The 15587-nt window shown below is 39.3% G+C and overlaps 1 protein-coding gene across 1 annotated transcript; it reads right to left on the bottom strand.

The window, feature by feature from the left end:
• Positions 1-13380: 13380 nt before the first annotated feature.
• Positions 13381-13722, bottom strand: LOC470659 (large ribosomal subunit protein uL14-like). The gene has a single exon (XM_009444433.3). It carries the CDS (start codon positions 13720-13722, stop codon positions 13381-13383), a length of 342 nt encoding a protein of 113 aa, XP_009442708.3.
• Between the last annotated feature and the right edge of the window lie 1865 nt (positions 13723-15587).

The raw sequence follows: 15587 nt of genomic DNA, 5'->3' as shown, positions 1-15587 counted from the left end.
ATGACAGCTAAAAACAAACTCTCAGTATACTGGAAGAAGGAACTGAGGAGTATAAAGACAGTCTAATTTATCCATATGCCTAAAAAGACAATGTCATATGGATAAACTAAATGTCACCTTTTTTTCCTTTTTAAATATTGTAGGCTGAACGTCTTTCGAATAAAAACACAACCTTAAGAAAATCACAAGAAACCAGATCAAAGACATAAATAGAACAAAATATGCACAAGAGATCTCATCCAAGATCAAAGATGTGAACGTAATTGCCATGAATAAGAAGTGCAGAGCTCACCAGAACAGAATGTCTTTGGTGCACAGAGAATTATACCCAAAAAAGAAAAAGAATAAAAGGAGGGGAAAAAAAGTCTCTGGGAAATCAAACCCTCCACGGAGCAAGTAAAATGTCTTTATTTTCCCCTTAGCAGTAAGCAAAATTTCTATGCCGTCCCACTGAAATGACCAAATATGGGGCAATGCTTACCACATCCAAAAGAGAGAAGCATATCAGAATGCTGCCATTTTGTGGGCTAAGTACCTTTTTATGTTTTTTTCCTGCCAAAAATCCATCCCCAAATTTTTAATTTTTCAAAATCTTCCTCTGTAAATCAACCTGGTACAGAGACAGTTTTCAAGAATGTGAAATGTTGAGGCAGCATTTGAGAGAGCAGCTTTGCTTGTTAAAATGAAGTAATTAATTTAATGCTTATGGGAGAAATAAAAAAAAGTAGAGGGAGTTTCCTTTATTAAATATTTATCACTGGAGCCTTGGGTGGATGCCACTCAGAGAAGCAGTCGTTAGAGATGGGACATTGATTGAAGTGAATGTTAAGTAGTGCTTTACACTAAATAACGATTGCTGATTTCTTGGGAAAAAAAGTTCTTGAGATTCTTAGACCCTGTTCTTTCATAGTGCCTTACTGCATGTACTTAATTTTAAGTAATTCAGTCTTTTTAAAATGTGCCTCTGTCTCTGACCTTATAGAACTTTCATCACATTCAAGTCAATGAACCTAACTCTCTTCTACCCACTCAACAGTAGCAGGATGCAGGAAGGAGGAGAGGGAGAGTGAGCAGGAAACAGAAACAGAGAGACAACTTGTGAGAACAGGTGCTGATCAGAAATGCAAGCTCATTTCTGCAGAAAGAGGAGGAATAGTAAATTAATACTCTATGATTTCACGTAGCCATCTAGGGGAAGACAAACTTATAACTCAGGTAAAGTTTGATCAGATGTCAACTCTGAAAGTAAATTTTCTGAATTTTGTTTTTGAAGCAAAAAACATTTGGGGAACCTAAACAATGCACTTCCTCGTGGTATTTAGCCTTAAATATCTACATTAACATACACATACATTTTTACCCTTAGAATACAGGTATCACCATTGCAAATGGGTTTTTTAAAAAAAAATACAAATTTGGGGCAATCTATCTCTATGAGGGTAATGTCTCCAACAAATGCACTTACATTCATTTTGAGACTATTTCTTATATTGTAGTATTATTATGGAAAGTGGTATTTTTATATCATTTTAGGTCCTGAGTCTTATCTGACTTTTATTTTGACCCAAGATCTTTACATGTTTAATGAGCTAATTTCCTAGACTCACTTCACCTGAAAGCAAAATTCAGCCTTCACTTGCATGAAACAAAGCACTATTCAAGGACACAGGATTCCTTACCACAGCAATTTCCATTGCAGTGTGAAAGCAAAAGAAAACTATTGCTACATCTTACATATTGCAAGAGACAATACAAGGTGGAAGGAGAATAGAAAATGTTATAAATAAACCCAGGATGTTGTAAGCAAGCCCTGAGTGACACTGGGGCTTGTGCCTCCTTAGCCCTAAGCATTTTGAGACAAACACATTTGTCCAGAGGAAGGAAGCCACCTCCCACTGGCAATATCCTTGTAATATTGATTGGAAGAATAAGCGTGGACTACGGATGAAGTGATTGCACCTCCTTCAGCTTCTAGAGTTTCTAAGGGAAACACTCTTTTCTCTAATCCATCTGTTCATGTTAACATTACAATGAGCAGCCTGCTTTGTATTTTCTGGAAGTTTAGAAATGTCAGTATAAGAAAAAAAAAAGGACACTTTTCCATAGCCAAAAAAAGACAGTGTTTTACTAACATTGATCAGTAACACCTTTGGACCATTTCCTTGACAAACCAGTAAAATAGGTCTGGTAAAATGGAATTGCATGCCTGTAAGTACTTCTAACACTGGGTTTCTGTTTCTCAACCCGAGGTGAACCTCCCCTCCACGCCCCACCACAGGACTTGTGACAGTGTCTGAAGACATTTTTCATAGACACAACTGGGTAGGGAGCGCTGCTGGCACCTACTAAGTAGAAATGAGAGACGCTGCTCAACATCCTGCAACACAGAGGACAGAGCCGCTACCTCCAAGAAAGAATTATTGTACCCAAAATGTCAGCGGTGTTGAAGTTGAGAATCCCTTCCATTTTCCCACCACTCACTCTTTCATTTCATGGAAGCAGTTTTTTACAAAGATATGAAGTTTTTGTTTACTTGGTCAGGCGCAGTGGTTCATGTCTGTAATCCTAGCACTTTGTGAGGCTGAAGCAGGAGGACTACTTGAGCCCAGTTCGAGACCAGCCTAGGCAACATGGTGAAACCCCATCTCTACAAAAAATACAAAAATGAGCCAGGCGTGGTGGTGTGTGCCTGTAGTTGCAGCTACTTGGGGGGCTGAGGTGGGAGAATTGCTTGAGCCTGGGAGGTTGAGACTGCACTGGGCCATGATTGTGCCACTGCACTCCAGCCTGAGAGACAGAGAGAGACCCTGTCTAAAAAGAACAAAAAACAGAAAACAATTTGAGTTTTCACAACTTTGCTTAGGTGTCTACTACATATTCATAATCCATTCATAGCAATGATGCTTATGATGCCTCTAATTCATGTGTTAAAAAAATTCAAAGTTTTATAAATATTCAGCTTGATTTTTGGACTCATAATTTAGTGACTGGACCTAAGCCCAAACCTTTTGTTGTGATGAGGTAGTTCTCCACACCGCTTCTCTTCTGCATTCCTATCATGAATTGGGGTCTGGTGCCCAGAAAGGGCTTGGCAGCTCTGCAGCCCAGACTCCCACATTTTCCTTTGTGTGAGGACTTTTTGAAAGCCATCCTTACTAGAGACAGCATTTTTACTTTTGGAAATTATTTGATTTTCACAAATTATGGCTTTTACAAAAAAAAGAAAAAGAAGAAGTAATTTCAACCACCTTTGTAGCCTATTTTCTGCTATAACACAAAGGCGGACTGGCGATTTTCTCAGAAAGCTCAAATATCTTTTTTGAATAAGACACTTGCTATGGTAGAAATTTCCAAAAAAGAATGTCCTCTTTTGGAGTCTTTTTGACTCATAGAGTTCTGCTAGTTGAGGTCAAAATGCTGCATGATTAGGAACTGACAGAGAAGGAGGCTGTTGAGTTTTGCCTGTGCGGTTTCATAGGGCATCCCATTAGAATGCAATATCCTCTTTCAGATGTTTATAGTCCAATGAAAGAAATGCACCAGACAGTATCATGGCCACAGAGTCCATCCTTGGTCCACACACTTCGACAAAATTTATTGTGCAGTAAGTCATGAATAATTTAGTAACATGCAATGTACTAATTGTAAGTTATTTACTTCTAAGAATTCTAATTAAGACAAGTTAGGCACTACTTTTACTTGAAAATTTCTCTTATCTATTGTCAAACTACTCTGGAACTTTAGGCTATGTTTCTTTAATAATATTCTATAATCCAAAGTTGTCATGCAGTCATTCAAAATATGTGTTGAGTGTACACTGCCTAATATATATATATATATTTTTTTTTTTCTCTGCTTACTTCTGAATGTGGCAGTATGATCTATAAAGCAAAAAATTCTTGGAAGCCTTTTATTTTTTCTTAAGTCAGTGTTTTCCAAAATATCCTGAGCATAAAGAATTATCTGGATGGCTTATTAAAAGAAAAGGCTCTGTAGCCCAAGACTTCTGTGGGAGGGTCTTAGGAATCCGTATTTTTTTTTTTAATTTTACTTAAAGTTCTGGGATACATGTGCTGAACATGCAGGTTTGTTACATAGGTATACATGTGCCATGGTGGTTTGCTGCATGGGACCCAGAGATTCATGTGGCTTGCTAGGTTGAGAATGCCCAGAAAGAATGCATGTATATAGAAGACTTGAACAGACACTATTTTAAACTATTAATGGATTGGGTATCTGTTCTTTGAAAAGTTGTTGGATACATATAGAGCACTTAGAAAAGTGTCTGGCACATAGTAAGCTCTTAATAAGTGTTGGATATTATTGTTTTCCCTTGTCATGCCTCAGTGTAGATTAGGGTTGTCACTTCCCTAAGTCAACCTTCAAAAACCATTAGCTCTTCTCAGTCAATGGCCCAGAGGCCTGTGTTTATTGGGTCCATAACTCCTTTTCTCCTTTTCCTCAGGTGCTTTTCCTAATTCCTTTCTGTTTTTCACTAACTCCCCTATTTTTAGTTGCTTTCTTATCTCTCTTGTTAACTGAGTGTTCCTCCTGATACTGAGTTTTCCAAGAGTCTTTTCATTCTTCTAATTCCAAGAGTCTTTTAATTCTTTACCTGCACACAAGGAGTCCTTCCTGGGAATTCCAACATTCCATTGATAATCATCAAGGTATGCGCCTTGATCCTACCTTCTAAGCCCAATTTTTCTGTAACCTGGAGTGTGAGGTTGACTATTTACAATTAATCCGAGACTTCTAAGGATTTGTCTGGCTTTTACCCTCTATAACTAGTGTTGCTTCAATCCATAAATGTTTAAACATTAGCTTGGAGTGTTTCATTTGAGTAGTTTAAAGCACCTACATGCTGCAAATATCATGGAGCATATGTTGAACCGGGAGTACCTGAATGGCATATTGCATTTTCTATAATTCAGAAGAAAATCCCTGTGCCCATTCACTGGCTTATCTATAACTGCTGCTTATGTTCTCTTTGAGCATAATGTTTGGAACAATCATTAGAAAGGAGCAGGAAAGGCTGTGTATAACCAATCTGCTCTTTTCCACATTACTCATCATTGCAGCTCTTCCGAAGAAAAAAACATTTACTTCATAAATCAGACATGTAAAATCTATGTCATTAAGCTAATGGGAGAAAATAAAGGAGAAGCTATAGCTTTGGCTGTCAATTCATGTATATTTAACCTCTACACCTAATAGGAATTCTTATATTGTCAGGCTGTATTTTGCAACTGAAACATCACTTCACGTTTTGTTAGGAATTTTTGTATGTATACAAATGGCTTTATTAACAAAAAGAATATTTTTTCTTTGTAAAAATAATTTAATTCTGAAGCAGGTAAAAGAAAACAATTGCCTTTATCTTATTTACTGATTCTATCTTTTCAGATCTTAATGAAATATATTGGGGACACCTCGGGAAATTCCTAAATGTCCAGAGTAGCTACCATTACTGTGTTAAAAGAGGTTAAACTGCCCAAAGCCATAATTTCAAGTCTTAATTGAATGCTAGCAATTCAACCATGAGCAGGATCCCAGAAGAATGGAGAGGTTCTCTGTGAGCTTCACACAATGGGAATGCGTGGGCAGATGCCATCTGCAGCTCAGGGGTGGGGAAACAAAAAGACGTTTGAGGAAGAGGGAATTTCTTACAGATATGATATAATGGGAAAGATCTGAAAGTCATCCATCATGTCTGTGACATTCATCACACCCAACAACAGCCAGAAGCCACGACATGTCACGTACCGCCTGCGGCGTGTCAGGCCTTCTGCATCAGCACTTCTGTGCATCCTGCCACCTCCCCTTTGTTGCCCACTACGCTGCACTGCATGGGGGGCTCAAGAATGCCCCCGCCTGACCCTGCCCCCAACATTTGCTAATGCAGGCTTTATTATCACACACCCCAACAGGCACTTAGTACACATTCATCTGGTGACACGGATTGACAATCGGTGCTGAACAAGGATGCCAGTGCCACCAGATGTTGCTGCATCTCATAAATTGGGTTAGCACAACTACACTGGTCCGAGAGGGTCAGAACAATGCAGCCCGGCAAAGGCGATGGTTGCTTGGACGCTCTCATGTGGGCAGCTGCTGAGAGACGCAGAGAATGGGCCAAGCCATCCATCCACTTCCTTTCAGTTTTCCTTAGAAGCCTCCCTTTTAAGTAATTATCTCAAAAAAATGGGATACAGATTGGGTTAAGAGCAGCAAGAACAAAAATACAAGCTATGTTTTTACATCACTATGCATTAACAACCTGTAACTTATACCCAAGTGTTGTTCCTTTGATTTCAGAGAACCCCATGGCACATATACACACACATACACAGGCACTCACCCATTTAATGTGTGATGGTAGGATGTGTTATAGTTAAATTTGGATTCTATTCTCCTGCTTTAACCTCTGCATACTATTTGTCTCTATCTTATCTTCTCGACAAAATGACAATCTCCAAATGCAGGTACCATGGGCAGTGGTTCCCCTTTGGCCCTAATACAATACTAAACACATACTAGTTGCTTAATGACTGATCAGTTTATTTTTGTTTAGTCAATTGGTTCTTATTTTTAAAAATATTTTCAAGGCCATGCAAGAAAACTGAAGACAACTTACAGAGTGAGAAAACCAAGGTTTGGAAATTGCTGGCCTGGACCATACTAAAAATGATCAGGCCAAGCAGTTAGATTTTATCACTCAAATTGAGGATATCAGGAGCCTGAAATTCCTATGCAAGTTCAGAATGATTTTTCAAGTTAATATCCTAAAAATTGTGCCAACATTTCATGATCCAGTCTTGTTTATAACCACAGTATAAAGAAACCATTTGCAGGTGCATCTAGGGGTATTGGTTACTAACGCATAGAAATCTATAAAATCTGCAAATAAAAGACACTTCTCCAGAGCAGTAACTTCATTGAGTGTAAAATAATTGGAACTCTTGCTGAATGAATAAATTGTTGTGTTTAGAAACAACCCTAGAAAAATGCCAGCCATATCCTGAAGCTGGCACTTCAAGATGATCAGGGAAAATCCGTGTTACCTAGGTATAGTGTTAATGTCTACACTGATGTCCTTTGAACTTGTCCATATTAATTACTTTTTACATCTTATTATTATTGTTTTTTCTAGCATTTTATGAATCTTAATCATACACATAAAAAGAGTTAAACTATATTTTGGTCAAGTTATTATATCTGTTCCTGAATATATTCTCATGTTTGAGTTCTATACGTTGCTACAATTTTAATATCATATTGCATTTAAAACAACATTTATTTGGGACATGGATGCAATAAAAATATTTCATATTTACTATGTATACAAATGGTAGAGAGATGTCATGATGGATATAACAGGTTCTTCCTCTTTTTGATGAGTTTGTATATATAAATTGTGGACCAAAGTGTGGGTGGTGAAAGAGAACAAAAACAAAGTCAAGTATATGATTGTTAGTGATTATTAAGAACAAATTTGGAGTTATTTAAGACACAGTAATTATAGTATATCTGAACCTGGTTCTTAAACTGTAAGTCAAACAAAAAATATAACCTAAGGACAATAAGAATTTATTGAATGTGTGTTTCTGATAAACAAAGTTTACATGTTAGAATTAAACTATGATTTAAATAACTAGATTAAATGCAGGCAAGAAATTATGTTAAAACAAATTAATTTGTGGGGTTTTGTTGTTGTTGTTGTTTGAGACAGAGTCTCGCTCTGTCACCCAGGCAGGAGTGCAGTGGCGTGATCTTGGCTCACTGTAACCTCCACCTCCTGGGGTCAAGCGATTCTCCTACCTCAGCCTCCTGAGTAGCTGGGATTACAGGTGTGTGCCACCATGTCCGCCTAATTGTTGTATTTTCAGTAGAGATGGGGTTTCACCATGCTGGCAAGGCTGCTCTTGAACTCCTGACCTCGTGATCTACCAGCCTCGGCTTCCCAAAGTGCTGGGATTATAGGCATGAGCCACTGCACCTGGCCTTAATTTGTGTTTTGAATATCTGTTCCTTTTTAATCGGGCACTTAGAAACTGACATTCTAATTTTGAAGAGGCAAGTTTTGTTTGAACTCAGGATAAAAATATACATGGCAATGCAATGTATATATTACATATATAAACACCAAGGATACACCACAGGGCATGTGATGTATATGATATACCACCTCATCCAAGTGGCCTTGTCTGACACCCTATTCCTGTAACAGAAACCACTCATCTTATTTACTACATTATGTGATTTGTTCATTTGTGTTTTCATCCCTCTCTCACTAAGTTTACCTCTAAGAGGACAGAGACTTTGTCGCTCTGGTCCTTACGACATTGTGATAAGTGCTTTGGACCTTACAGCATTCCTAGCACATAACACAATGCATGGCACTCAAAAGCTACATATGAATGTTTGAATATATGTGGAATGCACATGCTCTTTTCTGAAAAGATAAAGATCTGTGATCTTATAATGTCAGTAATAATGTAAAATATTTCATTCAAAGTAAATGCTTTTCATGAAATATTTTAGTACACATTTCACAAATAATCTTTTTCAGTGAATCCTTTTCAATAAGTACTTTTCCACAGAGCAACTGAAAAGGGAATGTGAAAGGAGGTTTAGATAAACCACAATAAAGCTTTATCATTAAAATTTCTGAAATCCTCAAGGTATTATTCCATGACTCACAAAATAAAGGCCTATAAAATCAATTAAATGAAACCAAGTTCAGCATATTGTATTCAATACTTAGATTTTCTGAATTTTATATGAAGTTCGTTTGCCAACATGGATGTATTATTTAACCTGCATTAAATTTGCTTATGGTAACAACTACAATAATGAAAGGGGAGATTTTCTTGATTACAGAGAGTAGCATATATACTGTTCTAAAAGTTTCAGTGAATGTGTGTAATTTTAGAATAAAATAATTTTAAAATATTTTAGAATACTTTAAATTTATACTTTTTAAGTATAAATACTTAAATTTATACTTTTTTCTAAAATTGCACACATTCACTGAAACTTTTCAAACAGTATATAGCCAGGCATGATGGCCCACATCTGTAATTTCAGCACTATGGGAGGTCAAGGTGGGCAGACCACCTGAGGTCGGGAATTTGAGACCAGCCTGACCAACATGGAGAAACCCCATCTCTACTAAAAACAAAAAATTAGCCGGGCATGGCGGTGCATGCCTGTAATCCCAGCTACTCAGGAGGCTGAGGCAGGAGAACCGCTTGAACCTGGGAGGTGGAGGTTGCAGTGAGCTGAGATAGTGCCATTGCCCTCCAGCCTGGGCAACAAGAGCGAAACTCCATCTCAAATACAAACCAAACAAAAAGCAGGATATATGCTACTCTCTGTGATCAAGAGAGTAGCATATAAAACTTTTAGAATAAAAGTTGCAGTGAATATGTGTAATTTTAGAACACAAATTTTAAAAATAAAATTTTATAATAAAATGTAGAATAAATTAACGATCTGAAATTTTTGTACCTGGTAATTATCTCTGATTCTAGTAAACCCTAAATGCATAGACAGATGGACATGTTGATAAAAATGGAAAGTAAATTCAAAAACGAAAGATTTTAGTTGTTGAAAAGTCTTTCCTCTAAGGGACTCAAGGTTATACATCAAACAAACTTTTAAAAGTAGATGATTCCATAGACTTTTAGTGTATTAAAATACACTTTTCATACAAATTGTCTAAGATATTCCCCCTCAGCTGCACTTACTTAAGACTATTACAGTCCTCTGGCTTCGACATCCTAACAACTGACTCAGGCAATTGGCAAACAGCCAGTGTTACACAGTCCCACACCCATGAGTGATGCGTTTTAAAAACTGTGCACTATGTAATTCTGGAATTCTCTTTTTGAGAGAAGACCAAAACAGCGTGATATTTTATTTTCCAGATTTTGCCTTTCTTTGGACAAAATTTATTAATTGTTTTGCAAAAAGTAATACATATTTATAGGAGTCAAACATCAAAAAGTACTAAAGGCATATCATGACCCCCTTCTCTTACAAAGTTTTTTTGTTTTGTTTTGTTTGTTGAGACGGAGTTTTGCTCTTGTTGCCCAGGCTGGAGGGCAATGGCGTGATCTCAGTTCACCTCAACTTCTGCCTCCTGGGTCCAAGTGATTCTCCTACCTTAGCCTCCCGAGTAGCTGGGATTACAGGCATGCACCACCACACCCAGCTAATTTTGTATTTTTAGTAGAGACAGAGTTTCACCATGTTGGCCAGGCTAGTCTCGAACTCCCGACCTACGTGATCCAACCGCCTTGGCCTCCCAAATTGCTGGGATTACAGGCGTGAGCCACCGTGCCCTGCCCAAAGTTTTTTTCTAAGTTGGCTTTCCTGTTTCATGAAGAAGTAAATTGGCATCTTTATTTTCTGTTCCATGTTTTGCTCTTGAGATTTCTAAGAAGAGATGCTTACAGCACTATGTTCATCCCAAAAGTTTGCCTTCTTGTTTGAAGATCAAACCAGGGCCTTTAGCCTGGCGCTGTGGATCATGCCTGTCATCCCAGCACTTTGGGAGGCTGAGGCAGGTAGACTGTTTGAACTCAGGAGTTCAAGACCAGCCTGGCAGCATGGTGAAAACCCATCTCTACAAAAAATACAAAAATTAGCCAGGCATGGTGGCATGTGCCTGTAGTCCCAGCTACTAGGGAGGCTGAGGCCGGAAGATCGCTTGAGCCTAGAAGGCAGAGGTTGCAGTGAGCCAAGATGGTGCCACTGCACTCCAGCCTGGGTGACAGAGTGAGACCCTGTCTCAAAAAACAAAAACAAAAACAAAAAGGCAGGGCCTTTGAACTTTCTTTAAGACCCTGGTTTCTCAGAGATTTCTCCCTGCCTGCTTTTCATAAAACTCCCCGTATCATTCTATATCTTAAAAAGGCAAATTCTTCCTGTTTAATTGACCTTGCCATTTTCTAATTGTCGGTGCCAAACGTCCCCCAAAGAATAATCCAGCCACCGTCTCTTCTTCACCTTCCACTCATTCTTTACATTTTTGAAATCTAGTTCAACACCATCACCCTACCACCACCCACAGAGACCTCAATGTAATTTGTCTTTCCTGGGGACCTGTTCATCATCCTAACCAGCAGTTTTGGTTTTGTTGTTGTTGTTGTTTGTTTGTTTTTGTTTTTGTTTTGAGACGGGGTCTGGCTCTGTTGCCCAGGCTGGAGTGCAGTGGCTCAATCTTGACTCACTGCAACCTCTGCTCCCTGGTTCAAGTGATTCTCATGCCTCACACCCCCAGGTAGCTGGGATTACAGGCATGTACCACCAAGCCCAGGTAATTTTCATATTTTTGGTAGAAGCAGAGTTTCACCATTTTGGCCAGGCTATTCTTGAACTCTTGACCTCAAGTGATCTACCTGCCTTGGCTTCCCAAAGTGCTGGGATTACAGGCATGAGCCACTGCACCTGGCCCTAACCAACAGTGTCTGTCCAAATGGCTTCTCTGTCACTCCTGGAGAACTGAAGGTTTCCCTCCTTTGCACAGCTCTCACCTTTGGGATTGATCACATTGCCAAGCCTTGGCTTCTTCTCACCTTAGGACACTGCCTATGTTTCCTTCATGGGTAGTTTTTCTTCCTTTGAGTTTGTTTATTCCAGAGTTCTTTTTTGTTGGTGTTGTTCTAAATCCCCACTTCGGATATCTTATCCACTATTGCTCCTTTGTGAGATAATACAAAACCTTCAAATCTTCCTATTCAGCTCTGGTCTCTGTCTCTCTCTCTCTCTCTCTCTCTAATCTCTGGAATTTCAGTTTTGCCCTTCCCAGGCCTCCTGATGCTCTCACCTGTTTGTCCCACCTACTGCCTCAAACTCCTCTACTAAACTCACACTCTAATTCCCTAAACCAGTGTTTCTCAATCAAGGGTGATTTTATTGCTTTCCCTCCACAGCCCACCCCCATCCCAGGACACATGTGGCAATGTCTGGAGACACTGTTGCATCGGGACGGGTGCTACTGGCTTCTAGTGAGTAGAGGCCAAGAGTGTTGCTAAGCACCCTGCAATGCACAGGGAAGTGCCCACAACAAAGAATAATCTGACCCCAAGAGTCATAGATGTCCATGCTGAAATCGTGTCTGAATCCATTTGCCACTGAAACTTCCCCTTATCTTGGCTGGGTGCATTGGCTTACACCTGTAATCCCAGCACTTTGGGAGGCTGAGATAGGTGGATCGCTTGAGGTCAGGAGTTCGAGACCAGCCTGGTCAACATAGTGAAACCCCCTCTCTGCTGAAAAATACAAAAAAAAATTAGCCAGATGTGGTGGCACCCACATGGAATCCCAGCTACTCAGGAGGCTGAGACAGGAGAATCACTTGAACCCGAGGCAGAGGTTGCAGTGAGCTGAGATCGTGCCACTACACCACTCCAGCTTGGGTGACAGAGCAAGACTGCATCTCAGGAAAAAAAAAAAAAGGAAAATGAAAGAAAGAAATAAACTTTGGCAGAAAGTCTGAGATTTAATCCTAATTCCTCAATTATCTCACTTTAGCCAATATCCAGAGTTTCATTTGGCTTTTTGCCTTGAAAGTTTCTGTTTGTTAATTATTTTCATCCATACTACTACCATTATTACATGCACGCACTTGGGTAAAAAATGTAGTTTAACTGATCCCAATAGCTCATCTCTTTTCCCTGCTATATTTGCACTCTACTGTTAAATTACATTTCCTCAAATACTGTTTTCCTCACATCAAAAACTTTCAGTGGCATCCTTCTGGAGCCTTTCTTATTCAGGATTCCTTGACAATTGGGCCCTTATCAACACCTTCCTCTTATGTCCTAAGTGAACCTTCCATTCCAGGCAAACTGGCCTACTTGTTCCATTTTTTATTCTAAATGTAATAGTCATAATAAATAATTTTACAATACTGTATTAGTAGTTCTACTAGATAGCAAAATAGTTGATTAGTGAAACGTTAACAAAGATTGGTTTATCTTTTTGAAGGATCTATCCTTGATATCTTATGATACACATCTGTGGATTCTGGAGCTAAGCTAACTGGATTCAGTTCTTGGATCTGCCACTTAGGAACCTGGGCAAGTTGCCTTGTTTCCCTATCTGTAAAATGGGCTGACAATAATGCTTATCTCACAGGGTTGCTGTGCAACTTACAATAGTCCCTGGAATATAGTAAACACTAGGTAATTAGGCGATTATCATTTCCTTTATGAATGCATATTTAAAGGCCATATTTTTTGGGGGGGGGGTTGTTTCGTTTTGGGAACAAATACTTTTAATTGGCTTAAAGTTTTTCATTTTTATTTTTATTAAAAAAATAATCCTGGAGAATCATGCAATGCTTCTAGCATTGGACACAATCTGGGATCACAAGTCTACACGCTTCTTTGCTACCGGTCCTGTAATGGCAGAACTTTTCATCTCACTTTTATTGTTTGCTATGACCCCTGCATTATCTTCAAAATAAGGAAACATGCCACCTTTTCTCCAGTATGACTTCTGTTGTGAAATGACCACTGCTGAAGATACCCTTTTTCTGAGCTCTGGTTTGCCTTTCTTGACTGTGTTCATCACCATGTCCCCCACATCAGCAGCGGGAAGTCTGTTCAGCCGTCCCTTGATCCCCTTCGTGGAGATGATATACAGGTTTTTGGCTCCGGTGTTGTCAGCACAGTTGACCGCAGCTCCTACCGGGAGACTCAGGGACATTCGGAATTTTGCACCAGAGGATCCACCACGTCCTCGTGTCGCGTCAACATCTTTTTCTTTTTTTTTTTTTTTTGAGGCAGAGTTTCACTCTTGTTGCCCAGGCTGGAATGTAATGGCGTGATCTCGGCTCAATGCAACCTCCGCCTCCCCTGTTCAAACAATTCTCCTGCCTCAGCCTCCTGAGTAGCTGGGATTATAGGCACCTGCCACCATGACCAGCTATTTGTGTGTGTGTGTGCATTTTTAGTAGAGACGGGGTTTCACCACGTAGGCCAGGCTGGTCCTGAACTCCTGACCTTAGGTGGTCCACCCGCCTCAGCCTCCCAAAGTGCTGGGATTACAGGCTTAAGCCATTGCACCTGGCCCACTTCAACACCTTGAACGATGGAAAGTAAAGGCCATATATTGATGTGTAGTGTAAATAATGTGATCATGTCTGTTGGTATGCTAGCCAAAGTGATGTACCCCCAATGCATGTCTAATAGTTTGATCTGAATATTTTCTGAGCATATCATTAACCATTCTTTCTTTACGTAAGCATCATACACACACACACACACACACACACACATATATTTAATGAGAGACCTAGCATGATTCTGGAAACCTAAAAATTCCTATAAGATGCAAAACTTCAGTATACACACTATTCCCACATCAGTAAAGGTCTCCATGTGGCCAGGGTTATCAAGTTTCTGAAGTTCAGTATTCAACTTATTCATCACTAATTACAACGTGGCTCTGATCGACTTGGGGAAAACTACAAAAAGCAATTAAGAAAAAATCAGAACCAAGAATTAAAGACAAGCTCTCTTTCTACTTTTTATCTTTTTCCAGAGTTTCGATGTTTTCACTGTAGCTCCGCATGGGTGGGTTGGAAGGTAGAGCAAACCATAAGTAATTTCTTTTGAAATGGGAGGACCAAGGAGGGGAGGAAGACGACATTTCTCCCAAAATCTGTGCCTTTCCTATAGAGTTACTGTTGTTTCTCTGTTCTTTCCCCTTTTCCGCCTGGGTGGTCTCTCTCCCATGAGTAATGGTAACAGCAAGAAAAGCCACGGAAGTAACAATGTGAATATGTAACCACATGACTTTATTGCCTGTTATATAGGTTCCAGATAACCGTTTTATTTTGTAACTCAAATTCTTTCCTTTCCCAGTCTCCCCTGTGCGGTATCAAACTCTCCCCAACTCCTCTCTCAACCACCACCCTCTTAAGCTGAGCTAGTAGAACAAGTGAGGATCTGCCTGTAATTACTGCTTAATTCATTTGCATGTGGATGTTCTCATTATAATGTCATTAGCATGGGGAGGGAGTCTGGTTGCCAGAGCAACCAGGAGTGGGGCAGGTGCAGTTCAGCCTCAATTGGATTCTCTGCTCAGTTTGGTCAAACTCCACCTGTATTCCTGGCTCTTATCACTCTTGCGGCTGCCAAAATGAAAACATTCCGCAGTTACCCTCTTTATTTTGGCCGTGTCTCCAGAATTTCTTGGTAACCTGTACAGTTCAGCTTGATTTTGCTAATAATCCCTTTTATTTTAACTAGCCATGCTCAGAGACTTTTTTCCCTCATCTTTGCTGTCCAATATGGTAGCCACTTACCATATGTGGTTACTGAGCGCTCAAAATAAGATTAGTGTGAATTCAGATGTCCTATAAGTGTAATATAAACAAAGGTCCTCAAATACTTAATATAAAAAATGTAAAATATCTCCTTGATAACTTCATTAATCTTAAGTCTATGTTAAAATGGGAATATTTTGGATATATGGGGTAAAATAAAATATATTATTAAAGTTAATTTCTCCTGGTTCTTTTTACTTTTTTAATATGGGTGCTAAAACGTTTAAGCTTACAAATGTGG

The sequence above is a fragment of the Pan troglodytes genome, chromosome 13 (assembly GCF_028858775.2).
Source record: "Pan troglodytes isolate AG18354 chromosome 13, NHGRI_mPanTro3-v2.0_pri, whole genome shotgun sequence".
NCBI classification, from domain to species: Eukaryota; Metazoa; Chordata; class Mammalia; order Primates; family Hominidae; genus Pan; species Pan troglodytes.
Note: the sequence above shows the minus strand (reverse complement) of the source record. Positions and strands in the feature narration are given on the sequence as shown.